Genomic DNA, 12,344 nt, shown 5'->3' on the forward strand with positions numbered 1-12,344 from the left:
GGAGCTTGAGCATCTCGGCAGCGGCGAGCAGTTCTTGCCAGGCGACCCTTTGGCTGCCTCCCTCTAATTAGGTCTTCTCCATCCTAAAACACCCGCGGCGCCTTCTCGGTGTCTCACCCCCTTCCAAAACAAAACAAAACAAACAAACCAAAAAGAACCCCTACCAAAACAAAAAACCTTCGGGAAGAAGAAAACGTCAACCCTACCCCAGAGAGACAACTTTAGCTCTCTTGGGAGTTCTCTTTATATTAATCACTTCTTGCAGGGGTTTACCCTCCTGGCATTGAAAAGTTGTCTGAGCTCGTGGTGCGAGGAGCTGATGGTGGGGCTGCGGGCACGGTGCCCCCTCCGCAGAAGGCTCGGGGGGCTGCCCGGGGCGGTGGGGGAGCACTCCCTGCCCGTCCCGTCCCGTCGCGTCCTGTCCTGCCCATCCCGGCCGTCCCGCTCCCGGGGAAGGCGCGACCCCCCGGGGTCTCCTCCTCTTGCCCACAGCCCCCCGAGGGTTCTCCTCGTCCTCTGCGAGCTCCGAGCCGCGTCCTGTGCCGCGGCTGTTCCGCGTCTCTGTGTGATCCCACCCGGCGTGGAGACCCCTCCATCCCCTGCTTGGTAGGGCAACTGTTGTTCTAATGAGTACCAGAATATTCCCGCTGACTTTTAGACCTCTTCCCCTCATTATTAACTTTTCTTTCCTTTTTTTTTGGTTTTTTTTTTTAGGTTTCAAAATGAAACCAGTGTATCAGTAAAAACTGAATATTTTATTAGCCCTTAAATTATTCAGCACGGCGGCTTCTCAAAATCCGGTAGCATTCACACAGTTGAGCATGTGATAGCTTATGCAATATGTCCTTGTACCTGCAGCTTATTCCCCAAAGTCTCTTTTTTTTCAGCAGAAGATAACTGTATCTGCCATGAAGTCTGGACTTGTCATAAATGCTTTGCACCAGGCTTCCTTGGAACTTCTGATAGCTCACATCTGTGATGTTTTCTCATTAAAGTGTACAGTTCTGCCATGTTTTCAGGTAACTTCAGAACAGAGGGAACTTAATAGATTTTCTAGCAGAAGTGAAATAGGAAGGAAAAAAAATCCATTTGTTCTGTGATTGCTTAAGCTGTGATTGTTCAGTTAAAGGTTTGTCCTTGGCTCTCAGAAAGAAACAGAAGAACATTATACTGAGTGATTTTTGGAGCTGAAATGGAGCAAAATGCTGCTTGACAAGTCTGATTTAGTGGGTTAATTTGGGTGGCTGTCATAACATTTACTTTTAATAGATCCTCTCAAAGTTGCAATGACTCCAAGCACTGTAAGTAACCAAAGCTCTTTCAAAATCAGGTTTTGAACAGTGCAGAACTTGTCCCAGCACTACTATGAGTCCATTCTCATAATGGTGTAGAATGAAAACCAGTGGAAATGTCATCTGTGCAATGGCTGGTTCCCAACTCTCTCTCAGGGTAAATTCCAAGAGCAGATCAAAGTGAAGTCATATACTTCATTACTGACCTGCATTTCAAGCCTACTGTTAAAGAAAAACACCAACTGCTCTTTTTGATGGAGTTCTGCAAAGTAATGGTGGAGGTCAAAATCCTGTTTATTCATGATGTCTTAAAAACCCCTTTTGCTTTTTGTGTTTGGAACAAATAGACAGTATGTCAGCAAGTTTGGGGTGAGGTTCTTCCTGTCTTTTTGCTGCTGTTGTTGATTTTAAGGATGAGAGAAGGGTGAGAGAGATTGAAAGATACTAATGGATGAAAAAGCCATCTCAATGGGAAACTGTCATTTTCTTCTTCCTGGCCAGTCTGATGAATTTGCAATCTCATGCACTGTAACAGGAGCCTGATCTTCAGAGATGTGTTTATATGCAAGCACATGATGAAACCAGCCTTCAAGGGTGCAGTGACTTCCAGCCCTTAGGTTGCAAGAAAGATGCAGGTGCATTTTTAATAAGCAATGCCCTTTTTATGCATATTTAAAAACAGCTGTAAGCTTTTACATTTGCTGCTGTTGCTGTTCCTTGGTGGAATGCGAATACCAGGCACTCTGGTGGTTTACTGTGCGTGGACAGACAGTAACTACCAGAGTGACTACAGAGACTACCAGAGATTATTTCAGGAGGAAGAAGCACAGTGCATCCCACCTGCAGTAATACAGGTTCATGAGTGCCACTGCGTGGGTTTTTAGGGGTTTTTTTTTCATCCCCAACAGCTTTATGAAGTCAGTGAAGATTGGGATCAGATGAAAGGAAAGCATGATGTAAAAGTGATGGCTGTTTTAGTTCTGAGATGCACTTCTGGCCATGGTGTAAGCTGATCAACAGCAGTAATGGGACTGTAGGTGCACAGCAGATCAGTGCATCCCACACTTTCATGATAAACATTTTTGCAACAGGACTTTCTGAAAAATTACCATTTGAGTTGTCTTTATAGTGAAGCTGCTCCCTGGGTTGTAGCATGCTTCTCCACTTAGCTGTCTGCTGAATTTTTAAGTGTGGTTTGACTAAAAATGATATTGACATTGCTGAAAACAGGCAAGTCTAATTTGTTATTTTATTACTGTATCCTGTCAGCCTGAGCGAAAAACTCTGGAACTTTGAAGGAAGTGTTTCAAAGATGTTGCTTTTTCTCCATTACAGTGGGAACCTTCACTCTCTCTGAGGCTTAGAAGTTTCTATAAAGCCCCTTTCTGCAGCTGGAATCAGCTGCAAGGAGCAAAAGTGATGAGAAACAAGAGAGGTAAACTGTAGCTTTGTTCTCATCTATCTATACTGAAAGGCTGAAAAGATCACAGGGGCTTTTAAAGACCAAGGTTCTTCTGTTTTACTGAATGCCTTTGCATCTTTGGGCAGCATCTGCTTCTGTACAAAGTGCTGACAGTGTGACCCTGCATAATGATTTTCACTGTTCTTTTAACAAATTACATTTGTATTCAAATTGATTTTCCATGACTGCTCGTATAGCCTCCAGAAAGCATATAGTGGATATACTGTTGTATTCTGTACGTGTCTGGTCAGCCTAGGACAAAATTTGATGTCAAGCCATGCATTATTATAACTGGAATTAATCATTCTGGTGGTATTAGTTGGGTTTTTTTTTTTCACATGCCCAGCCTCCTATTTCACTGCCCTTTATGTCCTTATCCTTTATGTCTCTTTTCATTCATAGAAGGTTGTGTATCAATGGTACCATAGGGGGAAAGGGTCACTGTCTTATCTTCCCTCCTCCACATTTTTTCAATTACCACCCAGCTGAAAATCAAGGAAATGATCCGTTCTGGAAGTTATTTCAAAGGACAGTAACTTTTAATTAAGATTTCTATGCCTTAAATTAGCTGTTTATGCAGCATATGCCCCTACAACAAACTCTCAGCCAGAAATCCCTTCAGCCTAAGTGAAGGTACCTGGGGAATCTGTGTTTAAGAAACTGCAAGAATCAGAGATGAATCTCTGTTATTCTCAACTTTATTGTGAGTCACATAGGAGCTGGCGTGTTACTGTTTTCACCTTAGTCTCTGAAACGTCTCAAACTTAGGCAAGCCACAGATTTCTGAAACAATGGATGGTTGGTGCTGTATTACAAGTGAGATTAGATGTGATGAAAAAATTGTTCCCTGGGAGGGTGGGCAGGCCCTGGCACAGGGTTCCCAGAGAAGCTGTGGCTGCCCCTGGATCCCTGGAATTGTCCAGGAACGGGTTGGACATTGGGGTTTGGAGCAGCCTGGGACAGTGGAAGGTGTCCCTGCCATGGCAGGGGGTGGCACTGTGACGCCTTTAAGGTCCCTCCCAACCCAAGCCATTTACGTGATTCTATGACATTGGGCATTGTTGTAGCATACCTGAATTCAGCTTGAGTTTAATAAATACGGGTTGAACAACAGACAGCTATTAATTTAAGTTTCAGAAAAGCTTCGCAGTCAAAATACAGTGAAAGCTTAATCAGATGATGTGTTAGAAAATAAAAGATGAGTCAAAAGATTCAAGTCCAAAGAAGGGTTGTAAGAACATTAACATCTGCACAATCAAAACCTCTGGAAAATGCTGTTTTATATTGGAGGACCAAAGCACATTTTGCATTTAAATTTCAGAACACAACCTAGGGGAAAGGAAAATTCAACCTAAATTCAGTGTGTTATGTCAGTCTAAGGAATAATGGGTCTAAGTTTCCCTATTTATAGGAAACTTGGATCTTAAGTTTGAGGGAGAACAACTCACCACATGTAGTGACAGCAGGGTATGGCTGATTTTCTAACAAACCGTGTAGATGGTAGAACAGCTTTTTTGCCATTCATATTGTGGGAACAAAGCAAGGATCTGTCCAGAGCCAGTTTGGACCCACAGCTGTGGGGTCTGCTGCTCTGAAGGCAGGGATTGAATGAGCAGCTGTATCCCAGGAATCTGGAGGCAGAGAGCCTGCACCACACCTTCGTGCTTTGAGGTTTTATCAAATCTCAGTCTTGCTGGTCAGGGAATATACTTTAATGTACTTGTGGGGTTTTTGATTCATTTGTTTGTGTGGGTTTTTCTTCCCTCTAATCAGCAAGCTGTGTTACCTTTCATCACACTGGGGGTGTTTTCCTATTTTAAGTTCCGAAAGCTGAGAAATTAAGCAGACCATAATTATCTAATAAAGTCTCTAGCTAATCCAGCTAATAACTATATGTGTGGGGTGTGTGTGTGTGTGAATGTGGTATCATATGAAACACACATAAAAACATCTTAATTTTGCATAATGTATAGCATCTATGAGCAAACATACTGCACTTTGGGTATAATTTGGGTATATCTACACTCCAGAGACCACACGGAGGAATTGCAGCCACTTATGTGCCTCACATCTGGTCTGATACTTAGAAGTTTAGGAAATGTTAGCTAAGACCTAACCATCCCATGAGTTCTTGATGCTCAGCTCTGTATTTCAAGTAAGAATTTGTTATATGCCACAAAAGCACTGTCTAGGATTTTTTGAGGTTATTGATAATATTCGTCACTCCACACATCTTTTTAATAAGGGGCAAAAGGGGGTTTTGTGGCTTGTATATAAAAGACTTATGTCCATAAGTCTTACATATTATGATTCATACGTAGATATAGATCTAGGTAGATATAGATAGATACAGATGATATAGATATAGATTAGATATAGATATAGATTTGGTGAAGTTGTTTGAAAATGGCCAAGTAAATACTGACACAACCACAGAGTAAGCTGAGCTGGAAGGGACCCACAAGGTCAATCCAGCCCAGCTCCTATCCTTGCACAGACACCTCAAAATCCCACCCTGGGCATCCCTGGAGTGTTGTCCAAACTCTCCTGGAGCTCTGGCAGCCTTGGGAAGCCTGGGCAGTGCCCAGCACCCTCTGGGGAAGAACCTTTCCCTGAGCTCCATCCCAAATCCCTCCAGCCCTTCCCTCAGGTCCTGCCACTGTCAGGAGCAGAGATCAGAGATCAGGAATCAGGGATCAGAGATGATCAGAGCTGCCCTTCCTCTTCCTCTCATGGGCAGCTGTAGCTGTGGTGGGTCTGCCTTCAGCCTCGCCTTCTCCAGCTGAACACACCCAGCGCCCTCAGCCCTCCTCACACGGCCCCTCCACACTACTCACCACCCCCATGGCCTCCTCTGCACTCTCTCTGACACTTTCTCTGACAATTTAACACCCTTTTAACCCTGTGATGCCAGAACTGCACCAATATTCCAGGTGAGGCCGCCCCGGCCCAGAGCAGAGCAGGACAATCCCTGCCTGGCCCGGCCGGCCATGCTGGGCCTGGTGTCCCCAGGACAGGGATGTCCCTGCTGGCTCCAGGGCATTGCCACCGACCAGGACCCCTGTCCCTTTCCCTGGCACTGCTTCCCAGCCTCTCATTCCCCAGTCTGTCCATGGCAAAATCCCAAACCTTCCCTTACTGAACCTCGCACAGTTGGAGCTGGCCCAGGCCTCTCGTTTGTCATGGCCTCTCTGCAGGGCCTCCTGCCCTCGAGGGAGTCGACAGCTCCCCTCAGTTTTGTATCATCTGTGAACTTGCTCAGGATCCCTTCCAGTCCTGCATTCAGATAATTCCTGAGGATGTTGAGGAGCACAGGGCCGAGGATAGAGCCCTGCAGAACCTCACTAGTGACAGGTTCCCAGTCTGATGTCACCCCAGTCACTGTCACCCTTTGTGCTGCTGTCACCCAGCTGCTCATCCATCTCATTATGTGTTTATCCAGCTGTGGCATGCACAGTTTATCCAGAACAACCCTGTAAGAGACAGTATGGAAAGGTTTCCTGAAATCCAGAAAGATTCCATCAGGTGGTTTCTCTTGTTTCACTGAGTGGGTCACCTTGAAAGGAAGTCAGGTTTGACAAGCAGGACTTTGCCTTCATGAAGCTGTGCTGACTGTGACCAGTGATTTGTCCTCCAGGTGTTTTTCAATACCTCCCAGAATAATCTTCTCCATACCTTTACCAGGCTCTGAAGTGAGACTGACAGACCTGTAGTTTCTAGGGTCCTTCTTCTTGCTGTCCTTGAGAGAGAAGGAGAAAACCGAGACAATGTCAAAACTGAGACAATGTTTTCCAGCTTCCAGTCGTCTGGCGGACTTCTCTGGACTCCCAAGACCATCCAAGAATCATCAGGAGAGGTGTTGTGATGACATCAGCAGCTGTTTGAGGATTCTTGGGTTAATCCCATCAGGCCCCATAGATTTGTAGGGATTCATCTGGAGTAGCAGACTGGGGTTAACTGGGGGTTGTTCATCCTCACAGTCATGGTCCTCCACCTCAGGGCACCAGCACCCTCTTGGTCCATCTGTGTCAAAGAAGGAGGCAAAGAATACACTGAACACCTCAGCCTTGTCCCTATCCCTGTCTGTGAGGGGACCATTCTCTTCCTGGAACAGGCCAATGTTATTTTTGCACTGCCTACTGCCATTATTTTATTCAGAAAATCTCTTTTTATTGTGCTCCACAGCTCTTGCAGCACCAACTCCATTTGAGCTTTGGCCATACAATTTTCTCCCTCCACGGGCAGCAGTATCTCTGTGTTCTTCCCATGCGACCTGGCCCTGCTCACGCTGGGCACACACCTTCCTTTACTGCCTTACTTCCAAGAGAATATTCCTGCTCAGCCAAGCCATCCTTCTGCCTACGCTGCTTAAGTGGAGAATCCTGGATTATCTCAGCTCTCCCAACTCCGGCAGCAGAACAACAAGTCCTGGGTTTTAGGAGTCAGGATTTCAGGCGCAGTATTTAAAGCAGCAAGCTGAACCGTGCAGATGACAGCAGGGAGGAGCAGCAGATGGATAAGGAGGCTCAAGAAGATCAGCACTCTTTCAGCAGAGCCAGGGCAGGAGCTTGGCACATCCCAGCAGGAATCTCATGATGTGAGAGAAAATTGTGCCTCAGATTTGTGGGTTTTTTGTGACCCTGGAGGCCACAGGGGACAGGGAGGGGAGCAAAGCCTCCCCCAGAGGAGGTGGGAGGTTTTGAAGTGGGATTTTTCTGCTTCCTCCTCTCCCAGGTGGTGTGTGGGAGAGTGGGGTCAGATGCAGAGGCATAACCCCACCCCCAGGGTGCAGTTTCTGCATCAAGTGATGGCTCTTCATTAAAGCTGATGGAGAAATTTCCTAATCCCAAGTGCTCTATCAGAACATTGCAATTCTGTACACACAGCAGTTTAACCAGTGAACAAGCTCACTCTGGAGTGTAGCTTGTACACCTGGGACAGCACGAGCTCAGGTGACTGTTAAGTGCTTCACACTATGGATTTGAACCCCACGGTTCCAAATTTTTAATTTTAATGCAAAGCAGGATGTTTTCTCAGCATTTTGCAAATAATCTTCTCTCATTCTTGCCCCTCACCCCTTGCAAGTAATTTTTTCTTTGATTATTTTCAATTCTGAACAACGCAAGGCATTTATTTTTGCATAGTCAGATTATGGCCATACTGTAGGATAAAGCTACCATTTAGACATAGAGACCATTTTATTCATGTCTTTGAGTACTTGCACAATAGTAACTTCTTGACAGGCCAAAAAAAAAAAAAAAAACCAAACCAAACATGAAGGAGATGACTGCATTGCTAATTTTTAGCTGCAGCAATTTTATTTGCTGAGATTCTGTGTAGGGAGGCTGAAAAAAAAATCTCTGCAAAAGCTGCTTTTTTTCCCTATCATTGTCAAGATGCTGTGTCAACCTGCATAATTATGGAGAGCTGTGACAGCAGAGCATAAATAACAGTAATTTCTGGCATCTGATTACCCATGTCTTAGGTTTCTGCAACAGTGAAGCTACAACAGATCACACGAGAAATACTTACAGATAAGACTTGCATGGGCCAAGTGGAGGCACAAAAAATAGAAAAAAAAAGTTAGATTTATTTTATGTTTAGCATTTTTTTACATCTTTCATGTCTGTCTCTCCCTCATGTAGGAGAGCTTCTATCACTGCTGGGTGTCGTTGCAGACAACCAGCCCTGGAAATACAAGTTTCCTTCCTGTTTACTCTGTATTATAGTTCTTTAGACCATCCTGCTTTAATTTGTTTGCCAGGGTTTTTTTCTTTGGGTGTTTTTCACTCCTTTTGCAGCTCAGGCTTCTGAAGTAGAGATGGAGAAATTATTACATGCAATGTAACTTGTCAGATTCCTTGCTTGTGTGAGGAATTGCATGGGATTGCTTTGCAAGGTCTTTTCTAGGTTAAAAACTAAGACCCACTAGCTGATTGCTTTCAGATATCATTCCAGCACTATTTTAAAACCATGCAGTTCTATTTATTTGAACAATTTTAAGAGAAGATTAGCTTGATATTGTGAATAATGTACAGTGTGGATGGGGAAATGATGTGCTGCTGTCATGGGAAGTAGCTGAAATGACCTAGTAGCTTCCTTCTATGGTGCATGCTATATATGTTTCTTTAATGATGCTTTTGTGTAATTTCTTTAATGTCTTTTTTTATGCCTGACCCTCAGACCTTGTACAGAATGATGCACTCCCTAAAGATAGCCCTTCAGGATAAAGATCAGCCACTTTGATAATGACTTTCATTTTCTTGGGTGTGATCAAGCCCATCCTATTCTGACACCTTGCCTTTCTTCACCAGGCTTCTCTTCTACCTGGTATCCTTATTCAGGGATATAAATTCTTTCAGAAATTTCTCTTAGAAATGCTGTATTTTTGTATTGTGGCACAGTTACAAAAATGCTCTGGTTCCTTCCTAGGGGTAGTTTTACTTAACCTTAAACTCTTACTCCAAATGTGGGTCTTGTGGTTCAACCTGTCACTGAAGTCATAAAGAAATAAAAAAAAAAGGTAATTGAATCAATGTCAGGCATAGCTGGGAATGTAGTGTCAGATGTATCCTTTCTTTTGTGAAATCCATCGGGGAAGAAAAAAAATCAAAGCAACATTCTGAACAAGAGCTTGGAAGTCAGCTGGAATAAAGTGTGATTGACTATATATATTGACTTAATGCTAGTTCCACATCTATATTGGTTCACACAGCAAGAGCAGTGATTGCTCTAATATGCCTCAATATCTTTCAGTGCAGATGAATAATTTCATAAAAATGTGAATTTAAGAACAGAGAATTATAAAATAATAGAATGGTTTGGGCTGGGGAGGGACCTTAAAGCCCATCCATGGCAGGGACAGTTTTCACTGTGCCAGGCTGCTCCAAGCCCCAATGTCCAGGGGACGCTGCCAGGGATCCAAGGGCAGCCACAGCTGCTCTGGGCACCTTGAGTGCCAGGTGAGTGTCAGGGCTTGCTCACCTTCCCAAGCAACAATTTCTTCCTAATAATTCATATAAAGCTACTCTCTGTCAGCTTGAAGCCAAAATGCTGAGTGTGGGTAAAAGTGAAGCTGTGCTAAGAGGTGCAACTCCGACTTGTGGGTCAGAGCAGTTTGGTCAGGGAGGGGTGAAACAAGTATCTGGTCTGTAGAAAACTTCCCAAGCCTCTAAAGTTTTGGTTTTTTTACTGCAAGACAAAGCTGAGATGAACAACTCTGTAAGATTTGATAGTTTGGCCAAAGCCCATCTAGTTTCTCTGCCGCTGGTTTTTCCCTAATTCCAGCACTGGTGGTATTCTTACACAGAACAGTCAATTTCTCTGGTAGTTTGCCTTTTGGCAATGGCTTAAGGCAGGAGCAGGCCAGTCCCAGTGATGGTGCAAGGAAGGGAGATGGGGACAATGAGGGAGAAGCAAGTGACATGGACAGGGATGTTGAACACTGGATGTGTCCACAGCTGATTCCTTCAGGGGTGAGTTATGGATCGTTTTCTCAGTGCAAGTTTTACGCACTTTTTTTGCCAAGAAATACGTTTCTGGACCAACTCTAAGACACAAGCTGCCAAATTTCCCCTTTCCTCGAGTATAGCTGTGTATTCCCCCCTGTGGAAACGCGCAGAAGTCAGATCCATGAGCATCCCTTGCATTCCTGTCTGCTTTGCCTTGGCATGGATGAGGGCAGAGGAGCAAATTCCACATTTTCCTGGCCATCTCCCAGTCCAAAGTGGCCATCTCACCATCCTGGGGCAGATCCAGTGTTGATTAACTAGACGATCCCGGTAGCTTATTTTGTTGAGGACAAATTACAGGGTTTTTTTTTCTTCCCTAATTATTTTGTAGCAAATATTTATCTTGTGGATAAAGATCACCCCTGGGCCACACAGAGCAGGCGAGGCTCAGAAGCTCCCCACGTGCACTCAGTGGAAACAGGAGGATCTGCCTGCCTTAGAAATCCTACTCTGGCTTAATTCCAAGCAAGAAATCTGCTTTAAAACTACCAGGGAGTTGATGCTGCTTCATTCAGACCAGCTGAAGGCTGAGCAGGAAGAAAGAGAGAAGGCAAAATGGGTAAAAGCATTGTATGCTTCAGTTACTTCAGGAGGAAAAAGAGAAGACTCTTCAAAATGTCTGAAATTCCTGACTGACTAATTTTGACCAATTAGCCTGCCGCTTGATTGTTTGGGATTTTTGATAAACAAATTCTTGAGGTTTTGTGTTTTTTTGGTTTTTTTTAATTTCCCATAGAGAGTAATGAACAATTAACGATGGGCACATTGGTTTCTTTTCCAGATGAATTCTGGTTAGAGAATTATACTTGTAGAAAAATCTGAACAGAATTTTAAATTCTATCTAAACGTTTCCTTTTGAGGTAGAGGAAGGAAGGAGGAATATTCCAAAACTGGCAACTTCCAACTTCACTGGAATAAAAATCGCTGGTATGTAATTATAATTTTTAATCTTTTTTAATCTAGAGGAGCACCATTTGCAGAGCTCAAGAATTGCAGCAAAAACATATACTTTTAATGATTTCTGAGTTTCAGGAAACCACCCTTTCACTCTGTTAATGCTCTAATAATAATCCTGAAGCCTTGTGCTAGCATCTTTCATAGCAGTTTTTTGTCCCCTGTGTCACATCAAGATTTTTCCTGTTGTTGACACACATCTCTTATCCCTGACGTGTCTGTACCTTCCATCTCTGAAGTCTGAGAACAAAGGTCGATACATGAAGTAGAAAAACGCATCTGCTTTTAAGAGAAATTATGAGTTTTGATGACTTATGCCTGATAAAAGCCATATTTTGAGTCTCCTGTAGTGCCAGCTCCAGTGCTGCAGACACAGCAGCTGCTTGAACATCCATTTCATTGTGTGTGTGTGTGAAAGAACTGTTGGTACACTGGAAATACTTACCCAAAGATTTTCAGAGATCTCAAAAAAACAGGGAATCATCTGGAAATGCTGCTTAAGGAGAGCTCTCAGTTGATGTCATTCAGTGTTATTCTCACTTTATTACCATGCATGCAGGAGATTCTCATTTCTTTTTCGTTTTCAAAATGAGGTGCAAGAAGCTTTTACAATTGAAATTGAAAATGCCTGGCCTGTTTACAACATGGTCTAGGTATCTTGTAACAGTTGGGCTAATTTTTAAAAGCCTTTCATGTAGGGTCGCAGAACAAATTTTCTGTAGGAAAAGCAGCTGTGGAAGGAGCTTGTTTTTTCTCGGCCCTATTTTTCTGTTAAGATAGAGAAGTAAGATTACTGAAGATTTTAGAGATAGTACATATGTTCTTTGAAAAAGAACAACATAAAAGACACAAATTTGCTGTTCTAGTAGATTACAGGCTAGAGTGTGCATCTGTTGAAACTGGCCTTATGGAAGGTGCTTCTTCAAAGCTGATGTAGTTTAAAAAATAAAATACCAACCTCTTTTGCCTCCTACCCTCCCTGAATCGCCCCTGCTCTTTGGCCTTACCCAGGGTTTATGCTTCAGGGAGCAGCCTGAGGGGTGGGCATCATTCCACCAGTGATTGAGGAATTCCTGTTTCTTCTGTCTGGGTGAAAAGGGAGAGTATTTAATCTTGATGCCCTTT

At 43.7% G+C, this 12,344-nt stretch overlaps 1 protein-coding gene across 1 annotated transcript in view; it reads left to right on the forward strand.

Annotated features, from left to right (window-relative positions):
• Positions 1–12,344, forward strand: part of EDIL3 (EGF like repeats and discoidin domains 3) — a 241,492-nt gene that overhangs the window by 3,918 nt on the left and 225,230 nt on the right. The window contains exons 3-5 of the mRNA XM_014309459.2: positions 266–606; positions 10,085–10,229; positions 11,126–11,192. Of these exons, the coding sequence (XP_014164934.1) occupies positions 266–606; positions 10,085–10,229; positions 11,126–11,192 (553 nt within the window). The remainder of the gene's footprint in view (positions 1–265; positions 607–10,084; positions 10,230–11,125; positions 11,193–12,344) is intronic.

Source organism: Geospiza fortis, unplaced genomic scaffold (assembly GCF_000277835.1).
Source record: "Geospiza fortis unplaced genomic scaffold, GeoFor_1.0 scaffold43, whole genome shotgun sequence".
In the NCBI taxonomy this organism is placed as follows: domain Eukaryota; kingdom Metazoa; phylum Chordata; class Aves; order Passeriformes; family Thraupidae; genus Geospiza; species Geospiza fortis.